Source organism: Aspergillus neoniger (genome assembly GCF_003184625.1).
Source record: "Aspergillus neoniger CBS 115656 unplaced genomic scaffold BO87scaffold_2, whole genome shotgun sequence".
Classification (NCBI taxonomy): domain Eukaryota; kingdom Fungi; phylum Ascomycota; class Eurotiomycetes; order Eurotiales; family Aspergillaceae; genus Aspergillus; species Aspergillus neoniger.
This window is the reverse complement of record NW_020291130.1, coordinates 921,481-941,763: the sequence shown is the minus strand read 5'-3', so window position 1 is coordinate 941,763 and position 20,283 is coordinate 921,481. Positions and strand designations below refer to the sequence as shown.

Here is a 20,283-nt window from a genome sequence, read left to right as displayed (position 1 = left end):
CTCATTAGACTCGCATTGACTCCGCAAACCAACCAGATGCCGTTGGCCGAGGTGGCCCGCCGCCGATGTTCGGGCCGAGAGTTGTTCCTCTCCGAGAGCACGTGCTTTACTGACCAATTCACACTAGACCTGAACTGGCAATAAAGTAGAAATGGCATGAAAGACGCGAAATCGACGCGTTTCGCGACGTGTTGCTGCGGCAGCCGAAAAAGGCAATCCGCCAACTGGGAAGAAACTCCGCCAAGGGACGCTTTGGCCGAACCGCCGCCTTTCTTTTACCTTCTCGGCCCCAGGCAGTTTTAGCACCATCACAAACCCGCTTCATCGCCAGCTGTTGGTCAATTGAACTGGCTTGTTGCCCTACAGCATCATGGCTTTGAACGCTTACACCCTTAACGTCAACTACGAAGCGCAGCTCGATGCCTTCAAGGATTTTCTGAAGCACTTCAAAAGTTTCGAGTCTGCTTCGGAATCGGCTGCGACAGAAGCCATTGAAGACCTTCGCATTGACGAGGATGGCACCAGCGATGAATACGACTTTATGGATGATGTCGCCCAGGAGGGCAGCGCACAGCGCGCTGGTCGCAGACGTCGGGAGCCTAAGCTCAAATACATGCAGGTATTGCAGGAGGTCGCTGACCGGGAGCGCACAAACATTCTGATTGAGCTGGACGACCTCGCCACTGTGAGTGCTTCCTTATTGCGATTGATCTCCCGACCAAGACTGACCTGCTACAGTATGAGAAAGGCCTTTCGGATGACGTGGACCTGCGGCTTGTTGAATCCGTGCAGAAGAACACCTACCATTATATCGATCTTTTCTCTCGTGCGGTTGATGACTTGATGCCGAAGGAAAGCAAGGAGATCACGTAGGTCGAAAATACTATTCTTCGGGGCTTAGAGCTAATCGCGCACAGTTTCAAGGATGATGTACTCGATGTCATCATGTCGCAGCGTGAAAAGCGCAACGAGGCCATGAACATGGCTGCAGAGGCCAATGCCGATGCCGATGCCGCCCAGTCTATCTTTCCACCCGAGCTGACACGCCGGTACACCATGAACTTCAAGCCCCTCACCCCTTCCGGCTCGAGCAGCGACCGCCAGTCCAAGGCCCTTGCAGTGCGCAACGTCCGCGCAGAGCACATTGGTGGCTTGATCACCGTTCGGGGTATTACAACCCGTGTCTCGGATGTCAAGCCAGCTGTTGAAATCAACGCCTACACTTGTGATCGCTGTGGATGTGAGGTGTTCCAACCGGTTACTACGAAGCAGTTCCTTCCTATGTCCGAATGTGTGTCCGAAGAATGCAGGACGAACAACTCCAAGGGGCAGCTGTTCCTCTCCACTCGCGCTTCCAAATTCGTTCCTTTCCAAGAGGTCAAGATCCAAGAAATGGCGGATCAGGTACCCGTTGGCCATATCCCGCGAACCATGACAATCCACTGCCATGGAAGTCTCACACGCCAGCTCAACCCGGGAGATGTTGTTGACATCGCAGGAATCTTCCTTCCCACGCCTTACACCGGCTTCAGAGCCATCCGTGCGGGCTTGCTGACTGATACTTACATGGAAGCCCAGCATATCACGCAGCACAAGAAGTCATACAACGACACGGCCATGGACAGCCGAACTCTCCGCAAGATCGACCAGTACCAGAAGTCCGGAAATATGTACGAGTACTTGTCGCGGTCAATTGCCCCTGAAATCTACGGACATCTTGATGTGAAGAAGGCGCTACTTCTGCTCCTGATCGGTGGTGTCACAAAAGAGATGGGCGACGGCCTGCACATTCGTGGTGACATCAACATCTGCCTCATGGGTGACCCTGGTGTTGCCAAGTCCCAGCTGTTGAAGTATATTGCCAAGGTTGCACCTCGTGGTGTGTATACAACCGGTCGAGGAAGCAGTGGTGTTGGTCTCACTGCCGCTGTTATGCGGGACCCTGTGACGGATGAGATGGTCCTGGAGGGAGGTGCCCTGGTCCTGGCAGACAACGGTATCTGCTGTATCGATGAATTCGATAAGATGGATGACTCGGATCGTACGGCCATTCACGAAGTGATGGAACAGCAGACTATTTCCATCTCCAAGGCGGGAATCACGACCACCCTCAACGCTCGTACCTCGATCCTGGCAGCAGCCAACCCGCTTTACGGCCGTTACAACCCCCGAGTCTCTCCAGTTGAGAACATCAACCTTCCCGCGGCTCTCCTTTCGCGTTTCGATGTCATGTTCCTTATTCTCGATACCCCTTCGCGCGAAGCAGACGAGGAGCTGGCTAGCCACGTCACCTATGTCCACATGCACAACAAGCACCCTGAGCACGAGGATGCCGGCGTTATGTTCACGCCTCAGGAAGTCCGCCAGTACATTGCTAGGGCGCGTACCTTCCGTCCTGTTGTTCCCTCCGCTGTGTCCGATTACATGGTCGGAGCCTATGTAAGAATGAGGAAGCAGCAGAAGAAGGACGAGGCAGAGAAGAAGCAGTTCTCCCATGTGACGCCCCGTACGCTTCTCGGTGTTGTTCGTCTGTCGCAGGCCTTGGCACGTCTCCGATTCAGCAACGAAGTTGTCACCGAGGATGTCGACGAGGCCTTGCGCCTGGTCGAGGTCAGCAAGGCTTCGCTGGCCAACGACGGCCAGTCAAGCTTGGACCAGAGCCCCACCAGCAAGATCTACTACCTCATCCGCAGCATGATGGAGAGTGGCGCTGCGGCTGTAGGCGATGGAGACGGAAGCGAATTGAGCATGAGGAGAATCCGGGAGAGAGTACTTGCCAAGGGTTTCACGGAGGACCAGCTCAACGTGACGATTGACGAGTATGAGCAAAACAACGTAAGTTCATCTCCTATATACTACGTCTATTTGAGCATCTGCTAATCATTCTATCTTATAGGTCTGGCAAGTTCTGGGCGGCGGTACCCGTCTCGTCTTTGTTGATGCTATGGACATGTAAAAGGGCTATTACTTAATTTAGCACGAGTCTGCAGTCATACGTTTCTGCTATTTTTCATCGATTATATCTGAACTATTTATATTCATCAGAGAGACGTGCACGAGGCCATGTGAGATTCCTGTGGGAGGGTAGAACCCGGACCGGTGTTTGGTGTTTATTTCTTGATATCATCACAACTGAATGAATGGCATTGAATAATCAAGCAGTACAACTTGCGTAATATATATATCTAGTAAAGGAGCGTAACAATCTTCCTAACAGCCCTCCACTGACAGATCAAGATCAACCAAATCCCTTCCTCCCCAACCCCCCCCCCCCACAACTATCACTCCATCCCCCTTCCCACCCAAACCTTCCACCTCCTCCAAAATGAATTCAATATCTCAAACCCCACACTGTCCATAAATCGGCACCTCAGAACACAACTGCGCACTCGCTCCATACGGATTATCGCACAGCGTATCACACTGGGTATATTCAGGCGTGAAGACCAGAAACTGATAGCCGGGGACATTCAAGCGGAACTGTTTAGTGATGTCGTTGTTCTGGCGGGAGGCTTTGTATCCCGCACGACAGGCGCAGTGGAAGCGCGTGCCGGTGTTGATGCATGAGGTTGTCACGTCGCAGTGGTTTTCGCCTGAAAGGGGGTTGCAGGTTCCGCATGTTGGGGGGGATGCTGGGGATGCGGATTGGGGAGCTGGAGCTGGGTTGGGGGAGGCGAGGGTTAGGGCGGTGGTGGTGGCTAGGAGGAAGGTGAAGGTGGTTGAGAAGTACATGTTGAGGTGTGGTGTTTGGATGTGCTGGTAATGGTAATGATAATGATTGTAGAGTTGATTTGGGGTTTTGATGGTGAGGATGAGAGGGGATGAGAGGGGATCTTATATCCATTTTCTAGTTACCTGGTTATCTGGAGAAAGGTAAAGGTATTATTAGTATGGACTAAAACTTGGAATAGAGTATGCATTCAAGTCTACTTCGTATAGATCTGACCATATCATCTGGGATCCTCGTTGCCGAAGGACGGAAAACATGGTGGCTGGTATCTCACTATCGCGACTACGACGTCACGAGGGATAACATCCAAGATTAGCTCAGTATGCGGTGATGATTTGGTTTCTCTGAGACATACCAGGACATCGAAAATAGACCATTAAGCTCCCTGTTATATGGGCTGTGCCGGTGGTGGAGGGCGAATACGAGACAGCCCTGCGGACCCAGCATTGACGGGAGGCGATTGTTGCTTTCTTTAGCAAGGTTGGAAGTATGGATTCCATCACTACGGATGGGTCAGAGTTATTTGGGAGATGAGTTATGCTATTTTGAAAGGGTCTCATTCTTTTAGTTTTGATATCGCTCACGGTCAGGTGAGTGACAGGGCTAGTCTGGCAACAAGGACGTCTTGTATGTGGAAATCTCCGAAAGTGGAGGTCAAAGACAGGGTCTATGGTTTGGATGTCCGTTTGGTGGAAGCTGTGATGTTTCAGTTGGGCCAAGTTCAATATTAATGGAGTCGAACTGTCCAAGATCGTAGAGTGTCGCATATACATTCATCCTATCTCGTGACATCCGAACATAAGACAATGGTTACCTTTTGATGTCTACCAGAGCATAAGCGGTGTAGATGTGACTGTTCGATCGAGCAATTTATCTAGTGTTCATATAGTAGGGTTAATGCCATCACTATGACAAAAGCAACCCTTGGTGCTATTATCTGCTGAACGCTGTTGCAGAAGATACTCGCATCCAATGCTGGATCAATCTTGGAGAAAAGAAGTCACGGGCCCAATGCGACAGCAGAGATAGTAAAAGTGTGTGGTATGTCTATAGACAAAGAACTTCCACTACCTAGATATACTTTAAACCTATAAATAACCTTTCATTATGTCATTCCTATACATCTCGACACGAACATTCCGATCACTTCGGAAATAAACCCTACAAGCGCATTTTCGACGCCTCTGGTTCCCCAATCAGCTGCAGGAAGCTTTCATGGACCTCATCGGTGAGATCGCTAGCCTGCATACTCCGTCCCTTGGCCAAAAAAGCACGACGAGAGCACTCCCTCGTGATACTGCTTCCCGCGAACGCCGCAAGAAGCAATGTCGTGGCAGGGGACATCCTCTTGTTCTCGGACTCTAGCTCCGCCTGAACATCTTGCTTGGTCTCAGCCTCCTTCTTGTTGTCCTGCTCTCCCGAATCCCATAGTCCGTTATGGTAAGCCGCCCTCCAGGCCAAGAGGGTGCCCAGCGAGCCAGTAAGCGTATCTCCCTGGCCACCACTCCGCTTCAGCCCGCCCTGAATGTCGGAGACAATGCTGGTGACACCATTTGAGATAATATCATGAGGACCCTTCTGAATGATAGTAACGCCACCCAGAGCCTGAGAAAGCTGTTCACAAGCCCTAGTCTCTTCGCTAGTCTTGTCGCCGGCGCCAGACTTGGAGCCAATCTCGGCCTGACTGGGGACGTCAATGCCCAGGGCCTTCGCCAGACGACTGAACTCATTAACATTAGGTGTGAGAATGCACTCCTTGTAGCCCTTCACTAGATCCGGGTCCTCCGTGACAAGGAGCAGACCGTCCGCATCCAGTACAAACGGTATCGATCGGGACCGCGCTTCCTTCATCACCTCCGTGACCACCTTGAGTGTGACTCCGTCGCGACCTAGACCCGGTCCAATAACTAGGCAATGGAGGCGGGAAAGCATGGAGATGATGGGACTAGCGAGTGACGGGGCGTCAATAGACTCGGGATCTTTGACGTTGTCGCTGCTTGGCAGTATCGGGTGAACCATAAGGTTCGGAGAATAAGTTTTGATGACCTAGCCACGGTCAATGACAACAGACATGCTTGAGTCTAGCAGACTGCAAACTTACAACTGCAGCAGACTTGTCACAAATTACGTGACTCTGTGATCTGTCAGAAAGTGTATACAGCGGCTAACGTTCTGGTGAACAGCCTACCATATCGCATCCTGCAATGCCATGTCAGCTAAAAGCTAGCTATACTAGCATTGAATAAGTATCTTACCCAGTCTAGCCGACGCCATTGAAGAGAAGTAGGGAGCCCCTGTGTAACTTGGACACGTTCACAATCCGTTCGCATGAAGAGGAGCGGGGTGAACATACTCTATACTTCCTCCGATGACAGCAACACGTCCCTGTTGTCCTTTGATCTGTCAGAAGAAAATTCGTAAAGTGAAACACTGAAACTGTAATGTCAAAGCCCACCTTTGTGGAATTTCTCAAGCATCGGAGGCACCAGATTGCGCGCCTTCTTCAGCAAAACCTTGGACGAGGTTGTAATGTGATGAACCGACGACTCCATGATGGCGAGCGAAATAGCGACCGATCAGTATGCTGAATCTGTAACTGTAGAATGGTATACTATGCGTTCTATAATAAAGAGCAGATCGACTGTGCAGCAATTGAAGAGAGAAGTAGTAAGTAGAGAGAAGAAGCAGCAGCAGCTGTAGGAGCAGAAGGAAGAGTGATGTCACCGCCTACGGGTGGGGCAGATGGGGTCATTTCTCGATAAGAATCCGGTCTTGATTGCTTTGCTCAATCCTTACTATATATTAATCACATTACCAGCAATGACGATGAGAGTGGTCAATATTTGCAGCTATCCAATCGCATTCAATGCTACCACGAGAACAGTGACAGTAACAGACACGCCCGCTATTGTATGTAACTAGCAATGTTAATATGTGAAGTGAAAATGAAGATAATCGCCCTCCATCTATCGACACCTTGACGCTCGCTGATGCTCATCCAAAATTGGTACAGAAATGAACAAATGAAAACAAAGAAGACCAGTAACGTCGTATGTAACGCACCCTCGGGGTATTCCTCGCTGATGCTCCGTATCCAAACAAGAAAACAATGAAAACAGAAGGGGAAATCCAAGAAAATTGTGTGAGTCCGGGTAAGTCGGCTTGCAGGGCTAGCAAAAAGCTTGATTAGGTAGGTATATCGTGGAAGCAAAGGACTTCTTCTTATCGTCGCGATGCCAACGAAGCGAGCTTCTTGCGACGATCCAGTTTCTGCTGCTTGGCGGCAAGCTCTGCGCGCCATTCCTCCTCATCTTCCCGTCGGGCGGCCGCCAGTGCAGCAGCCTCCTCTTCCTCCACATCGTACAAGCCCGCCTCCATATCGGAGGATTCTGAATAGTAGTCGTCGTAGTCATCGGCATAATCACCCTCGTCTTCCTCATCAGTTCCCAGGTATTCATCCATCCGAGGCTTGGAACGAGACTGTGCTTTCCGGTCGCCAAGTGTTTTGCGTGGTGGCAGACCGGCGGTTCCTCGGTATTCGGGCTGGCCTGTAGACGGAGGTCTTGCGGTTCCTTTGTAGGATAATGGCTCGGGTTCCCTCTTCTTGACGACCTTGCCGTCACCGGATTTCGTGCCTGCAGCTCCACCAGCAGTAACGCCTGCCTTCTTGGCGAACCGCACATCTTTGTCCTTGGTCTGCGCCTCCACTGCCTTCTTCTTGCGTTCGACTTTGCTGATCTTCTCCTTGGGGACAGATTGGTGTTTGAACATGCCAACTTGAGTCGGGGCTTTCTCTTGTAGTGCTTTAGCCTTGGCCATGAGATCCGCAAAGGAGCCTTTAGGGGGAGGCTTCGATGACACTGGAGGCGCCTTCTGCTGGGGGGTTGAAGAGCGGCTCTTGACTGCAGTGGTCGCTGTTGTAGAAGGCGCGCTCGGACGAGGTCTAGGAGCTGTAGATACGGTAGACTTCGCCGTGGTAGTGGTATTGGTTGTTGATGATGTTGCTGTCGCCCTGGTAGGTGCTGGAGTAACAGATTTTGCAGGACGAGCTAGCTGCTCCTCGGCCTTTCGCTTGATTCCAGAAACCAGAGGTTTGCGCTCTGAAGCGCCATCTCGAGAGACGTTAACCGGTTTGCGGACCTCGGTCTTAGCATTTGAAGAGGTTACAGGAGGCGACGGTGAGGCAGAGGTGGGGGGGATTGGAGACGGTTTACCCGTCTCGATAGACGAAAGAACGGAATCGAGAAACTGTCGTATGATCAGCAAAAGCCATCAAACAGCAACCATCCATAGAGACCTTACACTCATTTTGTCACCTCTTAGGCAAAGAAAGCGCCAAAAGCTATCGAATATGAGTAGTAACGAAGGGGGGTAGTTTCACCGTCGGTGGTTAGTATGACGGGGTACCTTCATGACTTGTTGCGGAACCACTAAAAATCGATCGTTTTCAGATTAGAGATAAGCCAAATTCACGTCTTAGTGCCAGGCATAAAGCACGACGTGAATTAAGGCCCAAAGCCGATGCCAACAAAGCGATAGCTGGATACAACGAGGTCGACCAGATAAAGCCGCCGGGCAAAAACGGTGCAAGAAGTCGCCATCCTGTCTTCTAGAAGCAGCGACCCCACGTGACCGGGGCCCAAGGCATGGGAGTTACCGCATGCGCCACGCCCGCTCGCTTAGCCGGAACTAGCACGATCTGCACTAGCCACAACCCACCAGCCGCATCGCACTTTTCTTGATTTTCAACTTCGGATTCCATTTCTCTCTTTTTCCGTCCATCACATCGCTCAACCCCCAGCGAACTCGACGTGTCAGTCTCCGCCCAACTTTGCGGTTAAATCGATTGATTCTCGTGTTCACCACCACAACTGTACGTTGCCCTCTTGATTGCTTCGTTGCGCACATTCGACAGTCCGACCACGATATTCCCGGCGCAGTTGTTCTGACAGGTTATTGTGCAGATTCAAAATGAAGTACCTCGCTGCCTACCTTCTGTTGGCCCTTGCTGGCAACAACACCCCCTCCGCTGAGGACATCAAGTCCGTCCTCTCCGCCGTCGGCATCGACGCTGAGGAGGAGCGCCTCCAGAAGCTCCTTGCTGAGCTCGAGGGCAAGGACCTCCAGGAGGTTAGTTAACGCCCATATAAATTTTACCAGGAATTGCGATTTACGAGATGGAATACTGATGATGATTTTTCAACTACAACAGCTCATCTCCGAGGGTTCCCAGAAGCTTGCTTCCGTTCCCTCCGGTGGTGCCGGTGCTGCTGCTGCTGCCCCCGCTGCCGCTGGCGCCGCTGCTGAGGCTCCCGCTGAGGAGAAGAAGGAGGAGGCCGCTGAGGAGTCCGATGAGGACATGGGCTTCGGTCTCTTCGACTAAGCGCCTTCACTCCGAACACCGAGAAAAACGTAACAGTTCGTGGGGGAACAGAAATCTGGCGGTTATTTTCAGTCTAGGGAGGAAAATTACCCATTGGTCCAGTCAAGCCGGTGTTTGCCAGGCTTTATTGATGCAGTTACGAATTATGCATGCGTGAGCTGGAAAAAGCTTTAGCCAATACAGATTCTCTGACCTCCCGATTGATTGAGTGACATTACATTTCGTAGAACGTACGTAGTATGGGATTCTTTGCGCGGGTTTCTCTGTAACTACTAGATACGCTTCCTTAAACTACTACCAAAAACGGTAAGTGCTGGTCAAATTTTATATAAGAGACCATTGAAATGATTACAACAAGCCAATAAGCTCCGACAGAACCACGATTTCAAGCCCAATCGATCATTAATCCATTGATAGTCCATAGATACCCCATACAAATCTTTAGGGCAGCTGGACCGGCGGCCCTATAGATGGGTTCCCAAAGCGGCCTAGTGTAGTAGGGTCGCAACCCTAGACGGGTCGCTTAGACGAGGCTCCAGCCCACCTCCCAACCCAGCGCAGAGGCACAAGAGACGCCCGACGTACGTTCATCAGCGACACGACACGACAACCCATCGTCCTTTCGCTTTTCGAGACCCGTTCGGAAAGCGACCTTGAGAGGAACACCGCAAAAATGGCTGACGAGCACTACGTGAGTTTTCCGATATCAGAATACATGTTAGAGAGGACTAGGAAGAGTTTGAACTAACGTTATCTTGCCTATAGAACGCCGAGGAGGCTGCCGGTACGTTTGAATTTTTCACCTGAATCACCTTTCCCTACCCTGGACCCCGGAAACAGAGACGAATTCGCGTTGTGAGATACGGTATTTGGTTGGATATGCGATATAATATGGATATATTTCGATGATGCGACCTTTGGAAATTTTGAGGAAGGGTTGGGGGGCAACGGACCGAATTCTCTGTCGACGTTTCTATTCTTGCTTTTTTACCCGCACACCAACTACGAGAACCACGCAGCAATGAAGTGAAGGGAACATAAGGCGCTGACGTATCCGGGATACAGAGATCAAGAAGAGAAGACAGTTCCGCAAGTTCACCTACCGCGGAATTGACCTCGACCAGTACGTTCCACCATGAATATATATCATACCCACACTGCACTCCGATCCGACGGCCTCGACTCCGAACGAGCGATATCAGCAATATGGACATTTATGGATATTTGCGGAATATCCTCGTGGGAGTCGACGGTCGAGGGACGGCACATGATCACACTATCGAAAGAACCGGAAAAAAATGACATGGAATGGAAATCTGACCTGTTTATCTGCACAGGCTCCTCGACCTCTCCTCCGAACAGCTCCGTGATGTCGTTCACGCCCGCGCTCGTCGTCGCTTCAACCGCGGTCTGAAGCGCAAGCCCATGGGTCTCATCAAGAAGCTCCGCAAGGCCAAGCAGGAGGCTCGCCCCAACGAGAAGCCCGACCTCGTCAAGACCCACCTCCGTGACATGATCGTTGTCCCCGAGATGATCGGCAGCGTCATCGGTATCTACTCCGGTAAGGAGTTCAACCAGATCGAAGTCAAGCCCGAGATGGTTGGCCACTACCTGGGTGAATTCTCTATCTCCTAGTACGTACCCACAACTTTCTTCATCTTGCGTACTCGCAAGAAAACTATACATATGAATAGATATGTCTAACAACCACACAGCAAGCCCGTCAAGCACGGTCGTCCCGGTATCGGTGCCACCCACTCTTCCCGTTTCATTCCCCTCAAGTAAAGAAGAAGAGCTTTATTGGATGGAGTGTCTCGTCGTGTGGAGGAGGAACTCGGGCGTACGGAATGTTGCTGGGAGGATCTACGGATAAAGGAAAAAAAGAATTCAAAACTGGATGGATACCCATATGGCATTTCTTTGGGTTCTCATCTTCTTACCTTGTATGTCCAAGTGCGGGTCAGCTGTTTGCATCTCAATATAAAGGTCTTGTCGGCAATCATGAGAACGAAAAAAGAAACCAAAAAAACAAAGAAAGAAACCCAACCGGATCCTTCCTAAACCTTTTTTACGATCCAAGCCCTGGATGGATGGGAGATGGGGGCGAGCTCACAGGCTAAGTAGGCTTTGCTGTCTTCGGCAGTCAGTCTAATTTTAACGATTTCAACTTTTCATCATTTTCACTCGTTAAGTTACTCGTGTAGACATATATCCCATCATCCCCTTCAACATCAACCACTTTTTTATCCTAGTATATCTATATACTCTGCCCCAAATCCCTAACTACCTTATCCACCTTCCCCCACTCCCTCCCAATCTCGCTCTCCAACTCCCTCGAACCCCTCGGATCCAACCCCGCAGCAACAAACTCCCCCCTCACAGCCCGAAACTCCCTCTTCACCAACCTCCAAAACCCAGGCCCTGTTCCCCCCGTTTCTTCCCCCCTAACCAACGCCGCCAAAACCGACCAAATAACCAGATTGAAATTAACCTCGTACTTTTCCAACGCAACCTCCTCACCACCACCACCAGTAGATTCCACTTCAACGCCCTGCGACAAATGAATCGCCAACCTAGCCAACACCCACGCATGCAACAACCGGATAGGATGGCCCTTGAGCGGGTACACCACGGGATCGACAGCACGGTATCGGGCCGCTGCGTAAGCGAAGGCAGATTTGTATTTCTGTTGGGCGAGGAGGGACGTGATGAGTTCGTCGAGGAGGGAGATGGAGGGCTGGGTTGTTGCGGGGATGGTGGCGTTTTGTAGGGTGGTGAGGGCTTGAAGGAGGTGTTTGGTGGGGTTTTCTAATGTAGGTAGAGATTGAATGATGTCGTAGGCTTCTTGCTGTGCTGGGTGGAGGGTCGTTGCTGTTGACGAGGCTGCTTCTGAGGTACATTTCGAGCAGTGGCAGGTAAAGTAGTATCGGGATTGGAGGTTATGTTGGCGAATCGGATAGGGGTCTGTTACGTCTATGTAAGTGATGAAGATCTGCTCGCCCTTTTGGATGGGTCGGAGAGCTTTGATGTGTAGATTGGGGCCGTCGAAACTGACGGCGGCGTTGTGGTCGCAGCTGTGGTTGAAGATGGCGGCGTATGGGTGGAGGTAGATGCCGAGGCGGTCGTAGACGGCGTTGGTGAGGTTGAAGGAGTTGAGGTCGAGCTTGAAGAATGTGTGAGTTGTGTTCGAAGGGTATAAGTGTAACATTGTGTGTGGGTGTATGTATGTACGTACCTTAGCTCCCATAGCAGATATGACCTCTTCACTCATCTCCGTACCAGAGTAGGCCTTGATCGCCTTCGAGGAAAGGGATATACGCTCCCATTGTGACGCACTCTTGTCACGAATGTCCTTAATGTGCGTCTCAAGCTGTAGGAACTGATCCAGCTCCTCGTCGGAGTACTTTTGGCGTTCACTGCGCAAGACCATGCGGAGCACGGCTCGTGCGTTGATAGGTAAAATACGAGGCTTCAGTTTCTGATAGATGGTACATTCGAGAGAATGGCCTAGTCTCCAGTCCTTTGCTTGACATGTCTGCGAGAAGAGTTAGTGATGGTGTTCTGAGAGTGGGGAGGGCAGTTTTCTCGGACCTTATCACAGTACTTCACAACACCGCATCCTCTGCACCCTTTCAGAGCAATCCCTTCCTCTTCGAGCTGTCTTTGACCGAAGCAGCCGGAACATACTTCTCCTAGGTGCTCTGTGTCTAGGACTGCGACGAATGGAACGGGGATGTGTAGCACGTCTTCGCCAACGGCAATGTCTGTTGAGGCGAAGAGGCCTCGTCCTAGACCACCTGGGGCGGGCTGGGGTGTGGTTTTTGTGTTCATTGGATCTTGTTGGTTTCCATGTATTAGTCTGGAATATTGGTTGGATTGCTTAAGGCAGGATAAATAGTTTGTAAGGTCCTGTAGTTGTATATCATTGAGGTTATAGAATTATTTCCCTTTTCGTCTAAGCTTGGCGTGGACGGGCTCGGAATGGAAAAATGTTTCTACTCGAGGCTTTTCTTCTATACAATTAGATTGTGGTACGTTGCTGTACAAAAAAAAATTAGGATGGAATTCGAAGTAGTATGATGCTAACATAGATTACGCATACTGCGTCAAGCTCAAGGTTGTCCGTGACGCCAGAGACCGGGTTTCCTCTACTTGTGTGGCTGAGTCAACCGCCTCGCAGGCCAACTTTGGTGGATTACTCCTCTCAATCATGATGGCAAAGAGCATAGCTTATAGTGTTGATCGATGATAATCACATCATAATGAAGCTGCTACAACTACAAAGCACGGAATTGGCCATAATCATATCAGAAATCGAAATTGGATATAATTGACAGGCTATACTACATACAACTAGAATCAAGAATAATTGACCTTTCGCTCAAGCACAAAGCCGGCCTACAAACCTATAGACTGCGAAGCAAAAGACAGCAGAAGGAATCATCCACAAGGCCAACAAACCAGAAAAGAATAACCACAGAGCGCATGACCGTATTCCTCATATCGTCTTTTTTGAAGACGGAGTAAACATATCTATCAACATGGAGCCTTATCCGCTACGCCAAACACGGCGGCTTTTCTGTGCCTGGAAAGATGAACGAATACAAAACCGTGATTATATCTATGAAATCAAACTTTTCGTCCTTTTGGTGGGTAAACTTGCGTTTACAGCAGCTTGCCGCCAGTGAAGTCGGACCAGGTGCGGACCTCGGAAGGAATGCCATCGGGACGGGGCAGCTTCTCGCTCATGGCCTGGGCGAAGAGGAGGGCAGTCTACAAAGAACAGTTAGCATCAAAACAAGTGGAGAGGAAGAGGAATGAGTTGCATACCTTGGTCTCCATGAAGAGAGGAACGCCGAAGTCAACGGCGTTACGTCTCATGACATAGTCCTCATCGAGGAGGGACTTGCCACGGGTCTTGGCAAGGTTGAAAGTACCACGGATGTTGTACTTCTGGAAGACTTCACGCAGAGCACGCTTGTCCTGCTTGGGGAACTCAATGACCTGCACGGGAACCTTGGTAGCAGCCTCAAGGTGCTCCTTGACAGCGGGGCTAGCAGCAAAGAACTGGAAGTCGAGGGGCTTGAGGTACTCGACGATCTGGGCCAGGGCAGGGTTGGTGATATCACCGCCGAGCAGGATACCCTCGCCAGCCTCAGGGCAACGGAAGTTCATGGTAGCCTGCAGGGAAGCCCAGTAGGCCTCAACGACATCCTTACCGAAGCAAGCAATCTCACCAGTACTGGCCATCTCGACACCGAGAAAAGGATCGGCACCAGCAAGACGGGTCCAGCTGAACTGGGGAACCTTGGTAGCGAGGTAGTCGCGCTTGACCTTCATGAGGTCAACGGGCTCAGGGACGTCACGGCCAACCAGAGCCTTGGTAGCAACATCGATGAAGTTGGTACCCAGGACCTTGCTGACGAAGGGGAAGGAGCGGGAGGCACGAAGGTTGCACTCAATGACCTTCAGCTCAGGCTCAGCACCCTCCAGATCAGCCTTGATGATCTGCATGTTGAAGGGACCGGTGATGTTCCAGGCCTTGGCGACCTTCTCGGCAATGTCCTTAACGCGGCTCATGACAGACTCCTCCAGGTTGGCGGGGGGGAGGACGAGGGTGGCATCACCGGAGTGAACACCAGCAGGCTCAACGTGCTCACTGACGGCGTGGAGCAGAAGCTTGCCGTTGGAGGCGACAGCGTCAACGTCGATCTCCTGGGCACCCTCGATGAACTTGGTGATGACAACGGGGTGGTCGGGGGAGACGGCGCTAGCGTTGAGGAGCTTCTCCTTGAGCTCATCGACGCTGTAGATGACGTTCATGGCAGCACCAGACAGGACGTAACTGGGACGAACGAGAACAGGGTAGCCAACAGTCTCAGCGAAGCGCTCAGCCTCGGCGACGGAGGTAAGCTCCTTCCAGGCGGGCTGGTCAACACCAATGCTGTCCAGAATCTGAGAGAACTTGTGACGGTCCTCAGCACGGTCAATGTCCTTGGGGTCAGTTCCGAGAACGTGAGCACCACCAGTCTCCTGGAGGCGGAGAGCAATGTTCTGAGGAAGCTGACCACCGACAGAGACGACAACACCGCTGGCGCTCTCGAGCTCGTAGATATCCATGACACGCTCGTAGCTCAGTTCTTCGAAGTAGAGCTTGTCAGCGGTATCGAAGTCAGTGGAGTAGGTCTCGGGGTTGTAGTTGATCATGACAGTCTTCTTGCCCATGCCGCGCAGGGAAAGAGTGGCGTTGACAGCACACCAGTCAAACTCGACGGAGCTTCCAATGCGGTAGACACCGCTTCCCAGAATGATGACACCGTGGTCATCGAAGCTGACATCGTGGGAGGTAGCGTTGTAGGTGGTGTAAAGGTAGTTGGTGTCGGCAGGGAACTCGGCGGCGAGGGTGTCGATCTTCTTAACCCAGGGCCTGATACCGAAGGACTTGCGGCGGGCGCGAACGTCGTCCTCGGAGGCGCCAACGAGCTGAGAGATCTGCTTGTCAGAGAAACCAAGCTTCTTGGCCTTCAGCAGGATCTCCTTCTGGAGGCCGAAGAGGCTGCCGATGTCCTTGAGCTCGTGGTGGCAGTCAACGATGTTCTGGAGCTTGTACAGGAACCACTTGTCGATCTTGGTCAGCTCGTGAACCTTGTCAACGGAGTAGTTCTCGTGAAGCATAGCCTGGCCAACAGCCAACCAGCGGCGGTCGGTGGGGTTCTTCAGGACTTCGTCGAGGTTCTCGAAGTGGTCACCCTGGAAGCCAACGAAGCGGGGGTCAACCTGGCGGATAGCCTTCTGGAAAGACTCCTCGAAAGTACGACCAATAGCCATGACTTCACCAACGGACTTCATGGCACTGCCAATGTCACGGTTGACATGCTGGAACTTGCTCAGATCCCACCGGGGGATCTTGGTGACGATGTAGTCCAGACTGGGCTCGAAGTTGGCAGTAGTGGTCTTGGTAACCGCGTTGGGAAGCTCGGGGAGGGTGTGTCCCAGACCGATCTTCGCAGCAGTGTAAGCCAGGGGGTAACCGGTGGCCTTGGAGGCCAGAGCCGAGGAACGAGAAAGACGAGCGTTGACCTCAATGACACGGTAGTCAAGGCCATCAGGCTGCAGAGCGTACTGAACGTTACATTCACCAACGACACCCAGGTGGCGTACAATCTTGATAGCAGCGGTACGGAGCATGTGGTACTCCTCATCAGACAGGGTCTGACTGGGAGCAACGACGATACTGTCACCGGTGTGGATACCAAGGGGGTCGAAGTTCTCCATGTTGCAAACAGTGATACAGTTGTTGTCAGCATCGCGGACAACCTCATACTCGACTTCCTTCCAGCCACGGAGAGACTTCTCGACCAGAATCTGGGGAGAAAGGGTCAGGGAGCGAGAGGACAAGTTCTTCAGCTCCTCGGGGTTGGCAGCGAAACCGGAACCCAGACCACCCAGAGCGTAGGCAGAACGGACGATGATGGGGTATCCAACAGTCTCAGCAGCCTTCAGGGCCTCGTCGACGGTGCTGACCGCAATGGATTCGGCGATGGGGATGTTGATCTCGTTCAGGGCCTTGGAGAAAAGATCACGGTCCTCACTGGTCTCCAGGGTCTTGATGCTGGTTCCCAGGACGCGAACACCGTAGCGCTCGAAGATACCCATGCGGTTCATCTGCACACCCAAGTTCAGGGCGGTCTGACCACCGAAAGAGAGGAAGATACCATCGGGTCTCTCCCGCTCAATGACATAGGTGACATACTCGGGGGTAACGGGGAGGTAGTACACTTCATCCGCGAGCTTGTGATCGGTCTGAATCGTCGCAATGTTGGGGTTGATCAGGACGGACTGGACACCGGCCTCCTTGAGGGCCTTGAGAGCCTGAGAACCTATTGAAGAAAATTAGAGTTAGCAACTGTCTCACAAAATTACCTTGACCAATTAAATCCAATTCCTTTCTTTACACCATGTAGTTATCGCTCGATTGATCGCAAAACACCGGGGAAAGGAGCAGGGAAATCATGATGGGAAAGCCAAGGTTCAGCGACTCGTCCAACTTACCGGAATAGTCGAACTCTCCGGCCTGACCAATGCTCAGACCACCACTACCAATAACGAGGACCTTCTTGACATCGACCAACTTGCTGCCAGGCTTGACGAGTCCACTGGCGAGGTAGCTGTCAGCGGAGGGAGCGTTGGAGGTCTCGGAAGCCAAGCGACAAAGGGCGCTAGAGAAAGAGCGCAGCTGCTGCGGTCGCCATGGAGAAGGGGCCTTGGCCAATCTGAGACTCGAAGCCGTCGAGTGAGCGGTGGTCTGGGAGGAGAAGGGGCGCAAAGCGAGGGCGGAGCGACGAGACTCCGCCAGACAGCGCTGACGCAGGAGGGCGGACGTAGCCTGCCCGCAACGAGTAGCGAGAACCATTGCGCTCTGCGCTGGTAGCTGAAAGGACAGGGAAGAGTGAGAGAGGTGGGAAAATAAAGGAGATGAGTCAATTGAGAGGATGCACACTCTCTACTTTATGGCCTGGCAGAGTTCCGGAGAGGATGATCTGGAGACTCCGCTTTTGGTCCGGCTCTGTGGGAATTTTTTAATTTCCCTGCAAAGGCCAAGCAATTGAGTTCCTGGTGTATTCCACTTTATGCCACACGCCCACGACCAAAGGGGAGGACTTAAAGGGAGATGAATTGGCCAGTCGGACCTTTTTTGGATTCTGGGAGAGTATTAGAGTGAAGGAAGAAATGGCTAAAGAAGATGGAGAGGGGACGGGAAACGAAGAAGTAAAGAAAAGGTGCGGGAAACGGCGATGAGTCAATGCGGCACTTTTTTTCTGGAGACCAAGAACCAGCCAAAATGGAGCGCGGGCTGCCGACCGACCAGGAGGTTCAATGGGACTTCCGACTTTGCATTGGAAAAAAAAAAAAAGATGCCCCAACCTTGGGAGGGCCGATAAGAGCTCCGGTGTGCGGAGCCCATTTTTCCCTCTTTTCCCCTTTCAGTCTGCCCTCTGGATCGCTGGGACTCCAGAATTCCCCCAAAAGACCGGCCCGGCCACTCACCGCCTGGGCCATTGGCCAATGTGAGGGCATGGGGAACTGCAGGCTAACAGGTTCGGGGCCAAGTCTAAGTGGTGACTAAGTGGTGACTAGCGGCAGTAGTGGCAGAAATGGAGCCCGCGGTTAGCAATACCGATCACTAATTTACTGACTTGATAGCCCGTCCCAGTCTTTTCCCAGCTGTCCAGGGGCTGCTATCCCAACTGTAAAGCGTTATTATAGGATAATCATTATTCAATTGCTATTAGACACCCCCCTTCCAAAGCTTGTCTGACTCACAACTCCCTGCCAGGGAACGGACCACCAGTGCTCTCCTAGGCAGATCATGACTCCGTCGTCTGTTCATCATTGTTCATTTTCCAGGAAATTTCGATGGTTCGTCAAGCAGATCCATGCCTATCTAGTGTCCGCCCAGCATGCAATGCTCGCTACTGCGCCAATCCCATTTCACCAGGCCAACACCGGCTATCGGAGGGTCTCCACGCGCCGGAATACACCTCCTGCCCATCCAAACGCTTTCCACTGTTCGTCTATGGTTCCTTGATAGAAGGAGCACTTATGCCGTGAGTCATCGGCATCTGAGCCTTCCAACTCAACTCTATTCAGTAGTGTCAACATTAATTTAGCCTATATGTGTTAGTCTCAACCTGTTGCTAAGTATGTACGTCCTCGCTTCCAAGCTACAAAGTTGGGGCTAGATAGTAGATCAACTCCCAACAGCCACTTGCCCATGTAATTCAACACATGGACCCTTGGCTGGCTGTTGGATCCGCCACATTTAGGTCCGTGGCCCGGTTTAACGTGCCTTGGACGCCCAGATATCGTTCTCTCATTCATCTTCCCGGTTATATAAAGCATCCTTCAGGTCTTGATTGAGTATATAATATACGTCTTCCACCAGCTGCCGTGCATTCCCTGTCGTTTCCTGTTGAGAAATATAGTCTAGACTTTGCATCCTGCCGACGGTTGCGGAGTCCGAGAGTATTCTTGTCATCCCAACAGCGAATCCACCGATAATCCTTCCACTTTTAGTTTGCTCTTCTCGTTTTTATAGTGGCGTTCTCCACAACCAACTGGTGTTTTTCCTCGCAGGCACATTCGCTCGCAGCGCTTTATCGTATTGTTTTCGCGGCCCTGTCAAGTCTGGCGAGATCTGCTTCAAGTCAATGACTACTTCGTGAAATATTTATCATAAGACACGGGGTTGACACTGGTATTTCAGAGGCTCAGGGTCAATTCTCCGGGAATCAAGGCAGATATCAAGGCCTATCAGATCCAGAGAGCACCTTGACGGTACCTGACGTAAGCCTCATAGATCTGGCAATTGAGGTGATATGGGTGGGTGTCGCGTGACTCATGTCATTGAACAGGGCCATGAGACCAGACTGAGTAGGCGCGGTGTTTGTAGGATGCGCTAGTCTTTGCAGAGACGCGGATACTGGAGGATCCGCCTTACAGTGTTGATTCGGCCCGACGCGGTGCCGCTTTTGGCGCATTGGCCGGGCACGCATGGGGGAAAGAGTCCCACTTGAAACAATTACTCCAGCATATGATCTCGACCAAGTACGATGATGTAGACTTTATTAACTCCATACTGGTGATTAGACATGCTCTGTACGCAGTACACATGAATATATCATATGCGCACCGTTTGGCAGGCATGTATGATGTGCATGCCCACGATTGGCAGTTCTGCATAACCCAAGCTGGGCTTAGTGGAATCTATTGACAAATGCGCACTAATACAGTCAGTCGACCTTGGAGTCGTGTGCCTATAAATACTAGCAAAGAAGAATCCATCGCATTGATGATTCTGCATTGAGAGAAATCTGACAGAGCAGCTCAAGCAGTGCCTTAGAGTGGGCCTCACTCTAAGCCTCAGGATGGGGACTCCGCCTTAGCTCTATGTATAGACGAGTTAGTACATAGTAGGTAGAAACTCATGCATGTGAGGAAGAATGCCGAGCCAATCTCGACCGAGCTTACTAGAGTAGGATAGCGCGGTAGAGCGGGAAAAGAAAAGAGCAGACAGACAGCGTTAGTGTGCACATAATTATGCGGTCAGATGGGTTCAGATTACGACCTGCTGTGCCATGATGAGAGAATCTGGGAAACGGTGGATGTG

General features: G+C 51.5%; 8 protein-coding genes across 8 annotated transcripts; 3 read left to right on the top strand and 5 right to left on the bottom strand.

Moving 5' to 3' along the window:
- The first annotated feature begins 292 nt into the window (after window positions 1-292).
- Window positions 293-3,158, top strand: BO87DRAFT_372457 (DNA replication licensing factor MCM7). Its single transcript, XM_025622289.1, has 4 exons — window positions 293-685; window positions 739-869; window positions 918-2,835; window positions 2,897-3,158. Exons 1-4 carry the CDS (start codon window positions 371-373, stop codon window positions 2,954-2,956), a joined length of 2,424 nt encoding a protein of 807 aa, XP_025484776.1. The 5' UTR covers window positions 293-370; the 3' UTR covers window positions 2,957-3,158.
- Window positions 3,159-3,339: 181 nt separating this feature from the next.
- On the bottom strand, window positions 3,340-3,803 carry BO87DRAFT_349279 (putative adhesin; the record flags this gene model as incomplete). Its single annotated transcript, XM_025621020.1, has 1 exon — window positions 3,340-3,803. Exon 1 carries the CDS (start codon window positions 3,730-3,732, stop codon window positions 3,340-3,342), a length of 393 nt encoding a protein of 130 aa, XP_025484775.1. The 5' UTR covers window positions 3,733-3,803.
- Window positions 3,804-4,782: 979 nt separating this feature from the next.
- BO87DRAFT_372456 (ATP-dependent (S)-NAD(P)H-hydrate dehydratase) lies at window positions 4,783-6,412 on the bottom strand. The gene is made up of 6 exons (XM_025622288.1): window positions 6,186-6,412; window positions 6,084-6,123; window positions 5,986-6,032; window positions 5,919-5,929; window positions 5,832-5,864; window positions 4,783-5,776 (listed from the first exon to the last, which is right to left on the bottom strand). Exons 1-6 carry the CDS (start codon window positions 6,280-6,282, stop codon window positions 4,892-4,894), a joined length of 1,113 nt encoding a protein of 370 aa, XP_025484774.1. The 5' UTR covers window positions 6,283-6,412; the 3' UTR covers window positions 4,783-4,891.
- Window positions 6,413-6,534: 122 nt separating this feature from the next.
- Window positions 6,535-8,290, bottom strand: BO87DRAFT_372455 (uncharacterized protein). Its single transcript, XM_025622287.1, has 2 exons — window positions 8,033-8,290; window positions 6,535-7,978 (listed from the first exon to the last, which is right to left on the bottom strand). Exons 1-2 carry the CDS (start codon window positions 8,036-8,038, stop codon window positions 6,953-6,955), a joined length of 1,032 nt encoding a protein of 343 aa, XP_025484773.1. The 5' UTR covers window positions 8,039-8,290; the 3' UTR covers window positions 6,535-6,952.
- Window positions 8,291-8,701: 411 nt separating this feature from the next.
- Window positions 8,702-9,370, top strand: aspf8 (ribosomal protein P2; the record flags this gene model as incomplete). The annotated part of the gene is made up of 2 exons (XM_025620082.1): window positions 8,702-8,860; window positions 8,943-9,370. 2 exons carry the CDS (start codon window positions 8,702-8,704, stop codon window positions 9,111-9,113), a joined length of 330 nt encoding a protein of 109 aa, XP_025484772.1. The 3' UTR covers window positions 9,114-9,370.
- A 324-nt stretch (window positions 9,371-9,694) lies between these two features.
- BO87DRAFT_412199 (40S ribosomal protein uS19) lies at window positions 9,695-11,286 on the top strand. Its single transcript, XM_025626487.1, has 5 exons — window positions 9,695-9,804; window positions 9,879-9,897; window positions 10,179-10,236; window positions 10,451-10,747; window positions 10,829-11,286. The coding sequence occupies exons 1-5, from the start codon at window positions 9,787-9,789 to the stop codon at window positions 10,896-10,898; spliced, it is 462 nt and encodes a 153-aa protein (XP_025484771.1). The 5' UTR covers window positions 9,695-9,786; the 3' UTR covers window positions 10,899-11,286.
- Window positions 11,287-11,370: 84 nt separating this feature from the next.
- Window positions 11,371-12,944, bottom strand: BO87DRAFT_382336 (S-adenosylmethionine-dependent methyltransferase; the record flags this gene model as incomplete). The annotated part of the gene is made up of 3 exons (XM_025624599.1): window positions 11,371-12,276; window positions 12,349-12,648; window positions 12,801-12,944. 3 exons carry the CDS (start codon window positions 12,942-12,944, stop codon window positions 11,371-11,373), a joined length of 1,350 nt encoding a protein of 449 aa, XP_025484770.1.
- Window positions 12,945-13,422: 478 nt separating this feature from the next.
- Window positions 13,423-18,026, bottom strand: BO87DRAFT_349263 (carbamoyl-phosphate synthase (glutamine-hydrolyzing) CPA2). Its single transcript, XM_025621019.1, has 3 exons — window positions 17,166-18,026; window positions 13,944-16,993; window positions 13,423-13,886 (listed from the first exon to the last, which is right to left on the bottom strand). Exons 1-3 carry the CDS (start codon window positions 17,524-17,526, stop codon window positions 13,779-13,781), a joined length of 3,519 nt encoding a protein of 1,172 aa, XP_025484769.1. The 5' UTR covers window positions 17,527-18,026; the 3' UTR covers window positions 13,423-13,778.
- Window positions 18,027-20,283: the final 2,257 nt, after the last annotated feature.